The 16,921-nt window shown below is 36.6% G+C and overlaps 1 protein-coding gene across 3 annotated transcripts; it reads right to left on the reverse strand.

Annotated features, from left to right (window-relative positions):
• Positions 1 to 249: 249 nt before the first annotated feature.
• LOC123876827 (ralA-binding protein 1) lies at positions 250 to 16,703 on the reverse strand. Of its 3 annotated transcripts, none has more exons than XM_045923194.1 (10): positions 16,555 to 16,703; positions 16,059 to 16,197; positions 15,376 to 15,604; positions 8,683 to 8,923; positions 5,063 to 5,172; positions 3,874 to 4,025; positions 3,064 to 3,244; positions 2,571 to 2,695; positions 1,453 to 1,636; positions 250 to 1,194 (listed from the first exon to the last, which is right to left on the reverse strand). In XM_045923194.1, exons 1-10 carry the CDS (start codon positions 16,637 to 16,639, stop codon positions 448 to 450), a joined length of 2,193 nt encoding a protein of 730 aa, XP_045779150.1. In that variant the 5' UTR covers positions 16,640 to 16,703; the 3' UTR covers positions 250 to 447. The 3 variants fall into 3 exon arrangements, with proteins under 3 accessions (XP_045779150.1, XP_045779149.1, XP_045779151.1); XM_045923193.1 differs by having other exon boundaries at positions 15,376 to 15,607; XM_045923195.1 differs by lacking the exons at positions 15,376 to 15,604; positions 16,059 to 16,197; positions 16,555 to 16,703 and adding an exon at positions 12,241 to 12,338.
• Between the last annotated feature and the right edge of the window lie 218 nt (positions 16,704 to 16,921).

A 16,921-nucleotide genomic window follows, 5' to 3' on the forward strand; every position in this document is an offset into this window, starting at 1 on the left:
CCGCACGTCAACCGCGCTATCCCGCACCGAGTTAGCGCGTTGGGTGTGTCCCCACTTGCGTATTGGTAAATTGTTAAGGTATGGTAAACTCAACTGTCACTAATTCTACTTTAGTCACTAAAATATTAGATTTTCTAACTCAGCAGACTTCTATTTGTTAACAATTACTACATTCATACCACTACCTCTGCCGACGCTAGCGCCACTGTGGAGGGTTTTTGAACTATTATTTACTGTATATAGCAGGACAATTTTTCCCCCACAAGAGATCGTGCTATACCTCTACCCTCCATAAGTAAACTTCTTGCTTAATTTTTTGCCACATTGCTTCTTAGTTTAACTATCTTGAGTTATTCCGAATTTATTTCCGCTTGAAGCAACGATTTTAATTGCAAATACTCGGCATTCAATATTCTATGGTAGAAAGGTTAAGGAACAATGTTCTATTCAAGACTTCGACATAATTTCTTTCATTGCCAGCTCAATTTTTAGCTGAATACATGCTACCCGCTCTTGAAAGATCTGATTGACTAAATTCAGTCTCTTCTGCTCGAGCATCGCGTTTTCTTTCAACAACTTCTGTTTCAACTCCTGTTCCTCGGGCGTAAAGTTCTCTTTATTTTCCTTACATTGAATATTACCTTCTTGTTTATTTTTTAACGCCACATGACTTCTTAGTTTAACTATTTCGAATTGCTCCGAATTGATTTTTGCTTGAAGCAGCGATTTTAATTGCAAATACTCGGCATTCTCCAATTGTAGTCTTAAAACTTTGAGTTCTTTTTCGGTGAATTTCGGTTTCTCTACAACTTTCTCTGGGTTATCTGTTTCGTCTTTAGTTTCAGTGAGATTAAAGTCGAAATTGTCTTCGAATTCTACAGGGAATGTTAGGTCTGTACTTGGCGATTCTTTAATTTCTTGGAATGGTTCATTTACTGCTAAGGGTATATCTGTTTCTATTGGAGCTGCACTGGTATTACTGACAATACTAGTATTACTAACAATACTAGTATTGCTGACTACACTGGTATTATTAGTTGCTAGTTCAATGGGTTTTGATGGTACGTCGATGGGTTGTGAGTTTCGTCGACTTAATTCGTCGTCCTGTTTTTCGTCAGTAGGTTGTGGAAGCGGTTGATTGGATGTGGGCACTGCGTTAGGTTCAACAGATTTTTGAACCGATCGAAGCTTCCTCTGCAAAGAAATTCAAAGGGTCATTTGAATATGTTTTAATTAAAGAAAATCTAATGTTAATCTAGAAAAAACTAACAGAACGGAACTACAAGTTATGACAGTAACAGATGCCCCCAACAACGCCATCCCTGAAGCTAAATCTCGAAGGCGAGAAAGCAAATCTCGAAATTCAAGGAAGCGCAGACTGGGCGTCGCGTCGTGAGAGCCAATAGTTAAGTGGCTAAGTCTAAAAAGTAAATGAAACAACAAGTTGTTTACCTTCAGTTGTGTGACGATGCGTTGCGCCTCCCATAATTGCTGGTCCCTAGCAGCAGTAATAAAACCGGCATGCATCTCCGCGTGTATTTGGCTCAGCAAGGACTCTTGTTTGCGTAACTCTTCGCTGATTTCGTTCGCGGTTTCGGGGAAATCATTGGGAATCGATAGAAGAGGTGGCACATACCTGTAAATAGGAAAAAAAGTTACTTAGGGCCAATTGCACCAACATCGAATACATTTTATACCCAGAATAAAGTCTTAAGTTATTCATAGATAACGAAATCATTTCACCAAGTATGTAACCTAACATATACGAGAATAGTCCTATACCACCGATTTTTGCCGTATATCGGGATTATTTCTTACAATTTCGGATAAAATTAAATTGACGTCGTCTCCATGGCAACGACAGACGGCAAAGTATAGTAATTTTTTTTTATATTTTCTTTGGAATAGTATTAGAAATCACGTCAAGCACTGCCAGCTACTTAGGGCTAATTCGCACGAGATCTTTTTTAACGTCCGTTAAAAAAGCGTTCAAATAGAACAAATGCATTCCCAAGTATCTGTTCATAGTACTGTTGAACTAGTGGGAACGAGCGCACACGTTAATCGCGCACTTTGTATTGTCAGCGCAACGCCGGGTTTAAACGCAACGCTTTTTAACGCTTTTGCGAATTAGGGCTTAGGCTGAGATTTATAGAGCGCTACTTTGACTTGGCTTAGAATTAAGACACTTAAAACGAGACAGCGTTATATCATTGGCATAAATCTGTCTCGTTTTAACTGAAACTTAAGTCTGAGCAATGTCAAAGTATGCTCGGGACTTCGTCTGTGTTGGCGTTTTTGGTGGTGGAACTGACTGGGAAGCGCTCTAGAGAGGCGCCGCGCGTGAGTCGGCGAGCGCCGGCACAGACGAGGTCCATACTTATATAGTTTCCCTAACTTGTAAATAACTACAAACTTGACATTGGCTAATCTGTGTAAAGCCAGACGAGAAAGAAAAAAAAATAAGCTCTATAGATTATAGAGCCTTATTGTCGTGCCAGACGCCCTTAAAGTTTAAAATTTTAAGGGTGTCTGGCAGGGGGTTGTCTATATGCATTGTTGGAACTTACTTAGTCAGACGGACTTCGGGGAAGAGCTTGTCGGCTTTGGTGATGAAGTATGTGAGCAGATTGAGCGACATGTTAAGCGCCGGGCCCATCGCTGTGGCTATAGTTTGTATGTTCGCGTGGTTTACCTGGAATATTATTAAATTTTAAATTAATAACAGATTTATTTATTTATTTTACATCTAATTGGAACTTACGCGCCACTTACACAAACTAGATAAATAATTAATGATAAATTATTATGCAAATACAAAAGAGACAAAATACGAAAAGATAAAACAAATGACACAATAAAGGATTTTGAATCTTGAGTGTATGCTGAGAGTACTGAATGGCCCTGTTCATTCAATGTTCTCCGCGTACCTCAGTAGCTCCCGAACCAACGATATTCACCCGTCATTGAGTGGATCCCATTTACAATAATAGTTATTGTTAAAAGAGCGTGTTGATAGAAGCCAATAAACGCGGTATAGGTGTCATAGCTCGAGCCAGTTACCTGTTCGTTGGCCACAACGCTTTCAAAGTGCCTCATGAGCCAGCCCAGTAGGCTGTGGTTGCAGGCGGGCAGTCTGCTGATTAGCGCCACCATGGTGGCTTCCCTTTGCGGCTCTGCTATCGCTGTGGCCTGCTCGAACTGACCGTGGAGTTCTTGTGTTAGAATCGAGTCTGGGAGCTCACTGAAACATAATAATTTTATCTCTACTAATATTATTAATGCGAAAGATTGTTGGTTTGTCTTTCAATCACGTCGCAACATAGCAAACGGATCGGTGACGAATTTTTGTACTAGGTAAAAAACCCGCAGATTGACATAGACCACTTTTTATCCTGGAAAACGTGTAACTGTGTAAATGAGAAAATATGTTTGTTTGTAGCTTTGCCCACGTGGCTTTCAATCACGCGGTAATGTCTACTAAATCATTTTGAGGATCTAAATTTTAGATTCACGGACGAAATATGATTGCAAAAATAGCACTAGATGTTATATTGTTACCTGATAAAACTCTTCAGCATAGCACCGTACCGTACGCTTTGAGAATATTTATGTAATTCAAATAAAAGTTAGATCTTGACTGCAAACACCTGGTGGTAAGTGATGATGCAGTCTAAGATGGAACCGGGTTAACCTGGAAGGGTTATAGTAGTCTTTGTTAAACCCATACCTCTTTGGTTTTTACACCACATCGTAACCCGTAGGGTGGTAACTAGCCACGGCCGCAGCCTCTCACCAGTAAATCTAATTTAATCTCAATTTAAGATTCGCGACGGAATTATGGTTGCAGAAATAGCACTAGATAATTGTTACCTGATGAAACTCTTCAACATAGCACAAGCGACGGGCACATCCCAGTGGTAGGGGAAGGTGGGACCGCGATCAGTGAACAGCTTGCGGAGTTGCTGCAGCTTGATCTTATCCGGCTCCGTGCGGTATATTTGGTTGGACTTTAGACCGTGCGCCTGTAATGGAAAGACATTAAAAAAAAATTAGCTAAGTGCGAGTCGGACTTGCACACAAACGGTTCCGTAACATCGTAAAACACTGCAAGTTAATGATGGAATGCGCCATCTACATGTGATTTTGTAAATTAATTTTTTCTCGAACACTTTCTTTTTGTTTTTGCGATGTAACCACAAATTCAAGGTTTTCAGATTTTTTTCTTTACTTATGCTACAACCCCAAACCCACCGACCAAATTTAACGATTTTTGGTCAACGGGAAGTACCGTTCAGGTTTTCTAGACAAACACACAGACAACAAAGTGATCCTATTAGGGTTCTTTTTCCTTTTGAGGTACGAAACCCTAAAAAAAGAATATTAGCCGTGTTAATCATGACATTCCGCATTTGTAATAAGTATTAGTATGAATAGCTATTATTATTAGTATCGATGACACTTGGACTGCTAATACAAAACCAACGAAACCTCATCAATTATGGTCAAAATTATTAGTTTAGCAAGAGGCAACCGATAGGTACACACAATTGCTGAACACTACCCTCCCTTAGACAAGTAACACAACTGTAAATTAAAAATTTATAACACTCCCGACAAGTGAAGGTTACCGTAACTAGAAAAGAGCTGATAACTTTCAAACGGCTGAACTGATTTTCTAGGATTATAGCTATCCAAAGTATCTGAGTTTTCCAAAACATCATTTTCAAATAAATAATTATGTATCTAGGCAACGTCCATCTTGACAGCTTGACATTTGTCAATTGACATAATATTATGAACCTAACGGTTAGTTAACCTTCTTTTCTACAAGAAAACTAGAAAAGAGCTGATAACTTTTAAATGGCTGAACCAATTTTTTTGGATTATAGCTAAGAACACTCTCGATCAAGCCACCTTTCAAACAAAAAAAAAAACTAAATTAAAATCGGTTCATTCGTTTAGGCGCTACGATGTCACAGACAGATACACAGATACACAGATACACAGGTCAAACTTATAACACCCCTCTTTTTGGGTCGGGGGTTAAAAATAAACTTACTTGTAAGTAGTCAATGCTGTCACGTACTACCAGAGGTAACGCGGTGTCGTCGTGGCATCGCGAGCGCTCCACCGACTGCTGCAGTGGCACTCCGAATATTGGCAAAGCCACTGTAAGAAAATGATAAAATTTTCTTCAAAAGCGGAGACAGAGGCGGGGTAGGTAGTAACTATTAGCTACTCCATATTAGTTCGCGAATTTTTCCGAAAATAATTTCTCAATCCAATATTATGTTTATTATTTTATGGCTAGGGTCAATAAATGGTAAGGCCACGGCTCTAAAACCACTAAAATTTCACCGTGTATTTAAGTAAGTAATACCTCGGTTCAAGTTTTCAATCCATCCATCAAATATTGGTAAATCAGAATTTCATGTTTTAATACGGCAGGGAATCGTAAAGCTTCGAGACATTAAACAGAGTCAGTGATATTTTGTAAAGCTCCTGGGAGTAGGTATGACATTCGTATCCGCAAAGTTATTACTTAATGGATTTTTCCTATGTGTTGGCGGATATCGATTATTTTATGGCACAGTCAAGCCTAGAGAGAGAAAAGAGATTTTTTACCCCTAAGTCTTAGGCAATGGTCTGCAAACTACTGAAAGGTGATATTATGTAATGTTTTGTTGGCTATATTACAGGCAGCTAAACAATTGGGATGATGCCTATGTCAAAAATAAATTATTTCTTAGGAATCATTAAATAAAGGGTCTTCCTAAATTCGTAAAATCTACGTCCGCTGTTAGTTTCAAGTTTGTTAACCATTTTAAATTATCGATTTACCTAAAAAGGTACGTCTTATGTCAAATGTTTATGACGTCAAATCCATGAATTTCATACAAGCTCCCTTAGCCCAAGCTCTAATATAGATGTCTGAAATAGACATCACATGTTTAAACTGTAAATGCTCTTTTTTGAACGAATTGCAAAAAACTAAGGTAGGTACTTAAGTATTAAGATTTTCTTAGAATTAGGCAATATTATTGGAGAAGTTTTGTAAGGAAATCCCAAATATAGTATATTCAAATATTTTAAATATAATTAATTGAGAACTATAAAATACCTATGTATTTATACGTAGCCTACCTACCTACGTATTGGTATTTATGTTCACATCCAACCTCGCTATCTCAGCTAAAACATTTTTACGATCCATCAAACGGTTTTGATTGTTGATGTTACACCACCATTAACCAGAATACAATAAAATTGTCCTAAATACTAGGTTTACAGCCGGTTGAAAAGAAAACTATCTTATTTAAAATTATTTAACCGATATTAGAGTGAACTATCGATACTAAATAAATCGATCCAAATCTAAATCCAACAAAAAAAAAATACAACTTCAAAATACGTTAAAAGTTCTACTGTAATCTGTATCTGTGATACACGCCCGTTATCATAATAATATTACATTGCATGAATAAATTACGAAAACACATTTTTTTTTTTTACAAAATATATACAAATAAAGGCTTAACTAAAAACACCGAAAAAACCACAGAGGTTTGTCCTCGGTGCCTAGCTGCAACGAAGGTACATAAGGGTCAATAGGATTAGCACTAATAAAAATAATTATAATATAATCTACATAGACATAAAAGACTCAGCCATCTAACTTTGCTAAAAAATATTCTTTTAATTTGTACTTAATGTTTTTAATATCTATTTTTTTTAAACATACAATAGTTTTTGCAGTTCATGAATTACTATATGCCTAAGTCCAAACTCCAAACCCCACAGCCAAACTTTCATGTTTACAAAGAAAAAAATATACTGGCTGAACTTTTCTTATACATATACGTCCATTATATAGGCGTCACTCAGAAAAGCAGGTATTATTTAAATATTTTTATCGAATTATTGGAATGTCCTCTCCAAAACCAACACAAAAAAAACACAAGTTTAATGTGTAAGGTTATCCGAGAGTTTTAATCTAAACAAACTAATGCCAAAATAAATAATTTAATTAGAGCGTGATTGCTATCACAACATCTAATTATTCAGTTCACAATCCAAATACCGAAAATATGCGATATCGCTCCGAATCTCAGAAGGAGACTGAACTAAAACCTTCGAAACACCCGTATTTATGCAAGTTCAATCTTGTTGGCCTCCTAGCAACAGATTGTATGACATCGAATGAGCCAAATATCGATTTTATCAAACTACCTGCATTAGGTAAATTAATAATTTTATATTATTTTTTGACAACTCAAATCAATTTTTAAAAATAACCTTACAGTTATAACCATTATTACATGTACGACAGAGTTTACAAAGCAAGCAATTTTACTACGCAAGTATCCAAACTTTGATATAATCATTATTACATGTACGAAAGAGTTCCAATTTCACTGTGGAAATTGTAACCTTAATCTATGAATCTACCATACCTGTAGCATTATCAAAAATGTTTATCTATGAATGTCGTCACATGTATTGTATCAAAAAAAATTCTTACCGCCAATTTCGAAACCGTACAAAAAAGGGTTAGTGCAGTTGACTATCATAACTGCAACTGCCTCTGACTGACTAGAGTGTAGAGTTCAAGATTCCATTGCGCATTGAAATGTGTCACACCTTATCAGTGTTTCATACTGAAATGGATATTATACAAATACGCTGGATGAAGGTAACATGGTACAAACTAAGGACAAAACAGTGATTTCGACCCGATATTTTTTTGTACATTCTAGTTGCGAAACTTCTATCGTCAAGAATAGGTACAACGTTTTTAGGGTTCCGTACCTCAAAAGGAAAAACGGAACCCTTATATAGGACAGGATCACTTTGTTGTGAGTCTACCTGTCCGTCCGTCCGTCGTGTCTGTGAAGAAAACCTAAAGGGTACTTCCCGTTGACCTAGAATCATGAAAGGCAGGTAGGGTCTTATAGCACAAGTAAAGGAATAAATCCGAAAACTTCTTTTTTGTGCCGGTAATTAAAATCCACACTTTGTGTCAAATGGTCTTCGTTTTGACACTATGTTGACAAAAATGTCTCTTCACTATCATTAAATCCGGAGTATGCTCACGTGAAGCTCTCTCACTGGAGTCACTGCTGCTATCATCGCAAAAATGGCGAAAATTAAGTTGCTTCAAGAACAGGTCGGCAATTGCAGGTCCAGCGTACTTGTATTAGTGGAGGTCAGTGGTGTTTCAGTTTACCTTGAGCCCAGTGTTTTGTTTTGTCATTAGCGCAGATAATATTTTTGCATGTTATCTATCATTAAAAGCGTGATTTCGCTCGGTCGGGATACGATTTTCATGTGGCACGTTATTTTTTATGACGTAGTAAAATATTAACTATTGGTCTGTTAGTACTTTGTTTACGTTACCCGATAAATGATTATGAATATGTATAATATATATTTAGGTACTATGATGTGACTCATCATAGTAGGTATATCATACATATTAATAAAAATAACTGACAACTAGATGTCCTTACTCCTTACAAGTTTTAAGTAGTTTATAACTGCGCAAAATTGTAAGAATATTATAAAAATTTAAGTTTTTTTTGTGATTTTTTTTTTTGTGATAAGTACAAAAATATAAGAATAAATACTTACTCCCAAGTAGCAAGAAACGACCATGAATTTGTAATGCTAGTCACTTACCTCCAAGAGTAAATATTTCCTCAAAGGGCACTCCCGAAGTGACGGTAGACGGCATCTTAATAAGTTTCTTATCTTTTTTGTCTTTATCTTTTTCTTTCACCTTCTCCTTTTCTTTTTCTTTCACCTTTTCTTTATCTTTTTCTTTAACCTTTTCCTTATCTTTATCTTTGACTTTGTCTTTCTTGTCATCTTTCAATTTCTCTTTTGACTCGAGTTTGAATTTTGCCTTTTCTTCTTTCTCCTGTAAACAAAGTTTACTATTCAATAAAAGATTGATCGAAACTTTCGATGAAAATAACCTAATTTAATATTTTTTCTAACTTTACAATAAGTCTAATTTAGTCAATAATATTATGATAACCCTTGAACCCTCTAAGGGAAACCTTAGTTATCTGAGTCTTTATACATCGCTATGAGCTCTAAACAATAACAATGTAGATATCGGTATTGTAACAATACTTTGAAACAGTTTATAGTGCAGAGGATTTACAAGAGTTGAATTCGATAATTAATCAATCCCAAAAAAACTGGCTAAGTAAGAATCAATTCAGAAAGTGACCCAGCTTCCAAACAAAAAATAACATTAAAATACTTTCATCGTTGGGAGTTACGGTTAAGCAACCAAAACAAGGTTGCCTGCAATTTGATTTCATATAAAATGACCATTTTCTACAGATAAAATGCGAATCAACGTAAATGTTTTTACACCTGCCAGGTGAACAGTTAAAAAGAGCAACCGCCGAGTTTCTTGCTGGTTCTACTCGGTAGGAACGGCATTCCGAACCAGTTGTAAATTATTTTGACGATTCAAAAGCACTTGTAAAAGTCTATTTTAATAAAAATCTATTCTATTCTATTATTCCAGGTGTAAAATCATACATAGTTTACGCCAAGCCCGTGTTTTTGCGTCGTAGAGGGTTAAAAACTATGTATAATGAGCCACTCGTCCAACTGAAAGCCGCTGATAAAAGAACTTGTTACGGAAAAAAGTCAAGAGTTTACTCTCGGGTTTTACAAGTTGGTAGACTTGTTATTCTTTTGTGGTTAAAATTTACAACAAGTGTACATTCAGACAGACCACACTACAACACGTGTCGCGAGTATTTGTTAACCCCCGACCCAAAAAGATGAGTGTTATAAGTTTGACGTGTGTATCTGTCTGTGGCATGGTAGCTCCTAAACTAATGAACCGATTTTAACTTAGTTTTTTTTTTGTTTGAATGGTGGCTTGATCGAGTGTTCTTAGCTATAATCCAAGAAAATCGGTTCAGCCGTTTGAAAGTTATCAGCTCTTTTTCTAGTTATTACTGTAACCTTCACTTGTCGGGGGTGTAATAAATTTTTAATTTACACTTGTGTGTAATGCGATCTAGTCGCACCGCAGTTTGGCGACAGACGTTTACGTGTCCGCAAATTGTGGAACGTGTGAATAGTAAGTACTATACGCAAAATGTCACAGTGTTGTTACTGTCCCGACAGTGACATATTATCTAATCCGCTCCGGAGAGGTGTGGCTTGTGGCATGCCTGAAAGAACCCTAAACGGATGCCCTTGCAACGTCATTCTTTGTTATGAGTTGCTTACACAGTCAACATAGTTAAAAATAATAGTTCCATCCGGGCAGCAATTCTTTGCTACTTTGTTGTCACACACGAACTAATTGAATCAATTTATCACACCCCATATTTACTCACAACAAAAATAATTCTTGTCTCGCACATGCAAATTGTGAAACTAATTTTTACCCGCAGTGTTCCCTAACACTAAATATCGTTGTATGATAAGGGATTATTCAATAGGCGGATAAACTTTTTCTTCTCGAGCCTCTCCACTATTGGTGCTTGGTCATCATCCCGTCACTATCCATAATTTTCGCCAAATGGAAAAGTTGTGCTAAAACACGGCTTTTTACTTCTATGACCGTTCATACTCTTTCCCTCAATTTTGCCTGTCATCATGATCTGAAGGAGATTGTAATGGTCATGTCAGACAGAGAACATCGATCTCGTTTTGCGTTATGGTCAAAATTAGGTCTCTATTTTTACCGATGCGTCGTCGTAGGACTTCATCGTTTCTTAGGTTTTGGACCCAACTTATTCGCAGCATTTTTATTCAAAAGCCTCTAGCTATTTTAGGGTTCCCTATCTCGAAAGAAATAAGGAACCTTTAAAGGATCATTTCGTTGTCTCAGTCTGTCTGTGTGTTAATACCCGTCAAGGGAATCAAAATCTGTAAGGTATCTCCCGTTGACTTAGAATCATGAAAGGCAGGTAGCAATATCTTATAGCACAAGTATAGGGGAAAATCCGAAAACCGTGAATTGGGTAACCACAAAAAAGTGTTATTTATGTTAGTACGAATCCCTTCGTAAGTCCGACTCGCGCTTAGCCGGTTTTTATAAGCAGATAAAACAAATCCCTTAAAAGCCAGCGACTAATTGGCAGTTAAGTCATCAAGGGCGGCAGTAATTAATTATCATCAGGGGCCCTCGTACTCTTTTGCTGATGAGTCATAAAATGTTTGGATTCCCGACCCTTTGCTATTCAAATCCCAATTATCTACGAGTAGATGCACGACCTTCGGATCTGCGAAAATCTTTAATTGATCAGCCGTAACGTACCTACATTTATCGCATATAATAATAATGCAATTCTGTAAAGTAAAATATTTTATTGAAACTTTACTATTCCATTTTAGTTATTGCAATTTAAAATTATAAAAATGTTGAAATTAACGAAATTTAGGTCATCCGGTAATTAGCAAGAATATTTCATAGTATACACTTTTGCATGCTAATATTATTCACAATCAATCAATGATTCTTATAACTTTTGCATCGCAGATCATAATGTTATTATAATAATGCAACCAAGTTAGGGTAATTTTTGGGTTAGAACAGCAAATGAAAGACCTACTTTATAATCTAAAATTAACCTAGAAAGTTTTAATTCGAAAATCAAACTAAACAAAACGTTGTTACTTTTAGAATGCGCTGCAATTTTTGTCGATATTTATTTGTAAGTCATACAGCGAAAGAAACCATCGCCAAGCAACTATATGGCAACTATTTGACAGGGTACTGTCACAGGTAGAACCCCAGGACGTTATACCTACTGAAAGCGCGCGTACGTGTGAACGATTTGTAATACAAACTAAACAGAACAGGTATGAAATGTTGTAGTAGCTGATGTGTTGGACTTAGTATTATCCACCCTGCGTAATTGTTTTAAGCGTAACCCTCAATCCAATAAGAAAATCTTTGCCCCACCTGTCTTTAATCACAATTTCGACGTAAAGAAAAATAAATAAGTAGATAATAACTCCGTGCAATACTACATTAAAAATATTCAAGTAAATTATGACAAAAATATTGGCAAAGTTGCATAGCGTTTGTCTGTGTATTCGCTTACAACTTTTAAACTTCTGAGTGGATTTCAGTTCAATTTTCACCACCATTTGGAACATTTCCCGAGGAAGGTTTGTATGTAGGTACATAACACATTCACATTTGACACGGACGAAATGCGGGAAACTGTTAGATACAAATAAATAGAACACCTTAGTAAAAACACTCCGCAGGTGATGCATGTCGGCTGTCGCGGTCACAGAATACAACTGAATAAACCATGCGGCTGTCGCGACTGAGTCGAGGCAGAGAGATGCCATAGACTAGACTCTAGAGGCCTCTTCTTCTTCTCTCTGGGCTGGTTTCCGCACTTAAACGTTTCCGTCTGTTGTGCGTTCTAGAGGCCTCAGTAGAGGCGGTGATCACCCGTAAAAAGTGCAGTGAACAGGGACCGAGTTACCTTCCGGTATTTTTTTCTTTGCGTTATTGTTATCTAACTGTTTTTGAATAAATTTCTTGCATTGAATATAACATAGCGTGTGCGGGTCCGACTCAGGGTTAAGTCTAAGGGTTCCTTACCATGGTTCAAGAAATAGCACTTTTTATTTATTTTTATTTTTTGATATTTTTACTTAGGACACAAATTCGCATCATACAAAATGCGGTTTACGATTAGTCTGCATTTCTAATAGTGTATAACTCAATGTCGTTGGCTGTAGGTAGACAAGGTCGGCGCTACCTACTCAACAGTGAAATTATGTATGGATGAAGTAATGAGCCCTGGGTTGTTTTATATCCTTTGCTTGTAAACAAACATTATTTTTAGTAGGTACCTATCAAGTAGAATTACGTTATTCCGAATCATTGGTTTGACGCTAACGAAGGATGAGGAAGTCTAAGGCGCTACGCACACGTACAGAGTAGAGTCCCTCTGGAATAATGTACCTTTGATAATTGAGGTTATTTATAAAGTACTAGGTGATACCCGCGACTTCGTTCGCGTGGATGTAGGTTTTTTGAAATTCCCATGGGAACTATTTGATTTTCCGGGATAAAAAGTAGCCTATGTGCTAATCCAGGGTATAATCTATATCCATTCTAAATTTCAGCCCAATCCATCCAGTAGTTTTTGCGTAAATAAGTAACAAACATACACACACACACACACACACACACATACAAACTTTCTCCTTTATAATATTAAGTGTGATTTACGGTAAAAATATAAAATAACTCGCGTACGCTATCGGTAAAAAAACTCGCACCTGAACGGTTCCGTACTTTCACACAAGAAATAACACTTAATTTTTTTTTAATTTTAATAGCGGCCATTTTGAAATTTTTATTGACTATTTGTTGTTATAGCGGCAATAGAATTTTCCATTCTGTGAAAATTCAACTCTCTATCGTGATTCACGAGATACAGCTCCCTGACAGACGGACTTATCTTCAGCTTATATATATTTCAGATTATACGGACGGACGGACGGACAGCGGAGGTTTAGTAATACGGTCCCGTAACTCGTTGGCAGCCTTCGGGTACGGATCCCTAAAAAAAATAGAAGGTGCAGATGAAAACGATAAAATCCACAGCTTAACTAAAAGCGTAAAATTAAGCAAAGAAGATTGCAGTTGTTATAACAATAGCCTGTTTAGCTGATCTGACTCATTATATGTCGACATCGGATACCGGCATTGTGCTGACACCGTTTAGAGACGCCGAGTTCAAGGTTTTGTCGTGATCTCTTGTCGCCATCTCTAACATGATTTATTATCTACATATTTTCCTACAAAAAATTATTTTTCTTTCTTTTTTCTTTTTCTTTGAAAAAAATGAATATAAGCCATGTTAAATGACTAATATTCCCCTTTCCTCTCCAACTAAGCGTCAGGCTTGTGCTAGGAGTAGGTACGACAATAGTGCAACGGGCAGGGTTTGAACCGTCGACCTTTCGGTTTTCAGTCCACTCTTTTACTGGTTGAGCTATTGAGGCTTAATTGTTCAACTTGTTCAATAGAAGATAACCAGTACCCACCATCTATTAGTAAAGTGTGGATAAGGACTGAGGAAATGCGAGTCTCAATGAGAACTAAGTTTTGTCTTTTATCAGATGTGGGTATTTTCAAAGTGTTCTCGCTGTGCCTTTTTCCTCAGCTGCGAGAACCATGTCTGAATGTATTAGAAGAATAATATTAAGAATGTATAGATTGAAGTCTAATTAGGCTATTATGGATTTGACATAATCGCATAGTAATTAAAAGATCCAAAAAAAAAAACTAAATAAAAAAAAAAATCCTATAAGCTGTGATAGCCTAGTGGTTAAGACATCCGCTTCTTAATAGGAGGTCAGTCAGTTCGATCCCGGGAACGCACCTCTAACTTCTCTGAGTTATGTGCAAAAAACCACTTGCTTTAACGGTTACAGAAAACATCGTGAGAAAACCTGCATACCTGAGAGTTCCTCCATAATGTTCTCAAAGGTATGTGAAGTCTGTCAATCCGCACTTGGCCAGAGTGGTAGACTATGGCCATACCTCTTCTCATTTTGAGAGGAGATCCGTGCTCTGTAGTGAGCGGTGGGTTGATCAAGATGATGATTATGACATATTTCAACTTTTTAACATGGACTAACTTGGGCCTTTTTACTCTCAAAAAAGAAACCGGTCAAGTGCGCATCGGTCGGTCACCTATAGGTATTTTTTGCATAATGAAAGGACACAAAGTGTTGTATAAGAACATAATTAGATTTACGCATTAGGGTACAAAGTAAATAATTTGACTCAAAATAAACCATAATATTGCATAACTTGGCTAATTCTGTTATATACAAACTCCACACTAAAATGATAGGGCTAAATATCTACTAGCGACCTAACCTAGCTTCGCACGCGTATTTATTACAATTTGGTAGGGATCTCTAAAACAAAAAATAGCCAATGTCACTCAGGAATAATGTAGCTTTCTACAGGTGAAAGAATTTTTAAAATCCATTCTGTACTTCCAGAGATTACTTTCTACAAACAAATTATTATTATCATACATGTGAATGGAACTACCATTGTATCTTTATACAGTACCAGATGATAGTTTTAATGCTATGTTTTCCATATGCGATCACCATTGCCACTTAAACTTTGCTTTGCAATTATAACAAATAATTATTGTCAAAAATAAACTTTGATGCAAGAGCTACTTAGTACTACTTACTACATAGTACTTACTTAAAATATACTTTTCCATTCCATTCCTGTAAGTGTCCACTGCTGGACATAGGCCTCCACCTTCCTCACCCATCCGCTCCCTGCTACTTCCTACTATACTTAGTACTTACTTAAAATTAAATTACCTTATCCTTTTCCCTTAATTTATCTCGCTTTTCTTTCTCCTTCTTCTCCCGTTCCCGCTCCTTTTCCCTTTCCTTTTCTCTCTCTTTTTCCTTTTTCTTCTCCTTTTCACTCAACTCTTTCTGTTTGACTGCATCTTCGAGAACCTTCTCTTTGTCCCTGGACTTTTCTCTTTTCTCCTTACTTTTTGTTGGAAACTTGAATGATTTTGTCTTCTTTGTTTTAGATGGACTTCTGGTTTGGAAATAGAAATTAGAATTTTAAACATGTAATAAATCTATAAAACTCCTACTGATAAGAGTCACTGGTAGTCTGTATAAATCTCTTATAGAGATAAGTGCTTCCCTGTCCAATATTAAATTTTCCTTCTTTAGTTACATTTTTTTTGGTATAAATAAATGAAAATAAAAGGGGAAATTAATTGAACGACAAATCAAAATACAGAAAGAATAAATTGCATGAACAACTTAACTAAACAACATCAAAATCATGCAAGGATATGTGGCAGAGAGTACTATTGTAAATATAATGTGGTCATAATAAATTATGGTAGGCCAGATAACAGACATGTTCAGCTTTCAGCTGTAGGCTGGTATTCGCCTATAGGCTGTAGTTTGGATACAAATCCTCATGATACAAAGGCCTCCATCACAAAAAGAAGGTGAGTAGAGAAAACTTCACTCACTTTGTGTCAGTATCCTCTTCTGGAGAGCTTTCACCTTCTAAAGCAGCGTAACCTCTGTCTTTCTTTGATTCCTTTTTATCTTTGCGCCGACCTAACAGATCCTTCTTGCTTGGTTTTTCGTGTTCACCACCGTCACTAACTGATTAGAAAAACCACTTTATTAGTAACTATCTAAGGCAGCTTGGCTTTGCACAGATGCACTACTTGGACAAACTTTCAATATTTGCACTATACAAAATTTCCTAGTCATCATTAACTCATCGCCAGCCCACTACTGAGCACAGGTCTCCTCTTAAAATGGGAAGGGTTTAAAGCCATAGTCCAAAATTAAAGTACATTACAAGAAAAACTGCGCGAGTAAATGAAGAATATTAAAGTATCGTTGGACAGGATTGCTGTATTTGCTTTTATCAAGCCATGTTAGCAAATTGAAAATTACTGTACCTATCATAATCAAAATTAATAGATAATTGAATACCAAATCAATACAACTTACAGTCACTTTCGTTGCTTTTTCGTCCACTTTCAGAGGCGTATAGGCCTGGGAAGTCTTTTTCTACATCAGGACTTTCGAAGTCCATCGTTATTATTAATTTTCAATAAAAAATTCAATTTAATTTTGTATTTTGATCAAGATTTTCACATGTTTCACAAATTCAAGTGACAAACTGTGACAAACAACAAAAAGAAAAACCAACAAAAACCACAGATAAATACTCATAACTTGACAAATGGAAAAGATACTAAACATAATGGTGCCGTCAGATGTGTAAGTGTTTGTGGTAAGCAACATACGAGCACTCGGCAAACACCACACAGTACTTCATTTCGGAGCGCTTGTCATTCGATCCGATTGATTGCAA

This window comes from Maniola jurtina, chromosome 22, assembly GCF_905333055.1.
Source record: "Maniola jurtina chromosome 22, ilManJurt1.1, whole genome shotgun sequence".
Lineage (NCBI taxonomy): Eukaryota > Metazoa > Arthropoda > Insecta > Lepidoptera > Nymphalidae > Maniola > Maniola jurtina.

Excerpts from the sequence above, each read along its gene's own strand:
- LOC123876827 (XM_045923193.1), bottom strand. The coding sequence starts at position 16,639 with ATGGACTTCGAAAGTCCTGATGTAGAAAAAGACTTCCCAGGCCTATAC. Across the intron at positions 3,245-3,873 it reads ATGTTGAAGAGTTTCATCAG|TGAGCTCCCAGACTCGATTC; the intron begins GTAACAATTATC and ends ATTATGTTTCAG. Across the intron at positions 1,195-1,452 it reads GCATCGTCACACAACTGAAG|AGGAAGCTTCGATCGGTTCA; the intron begins GTAAACAACTTG and ends ATTTCTTTGCAG.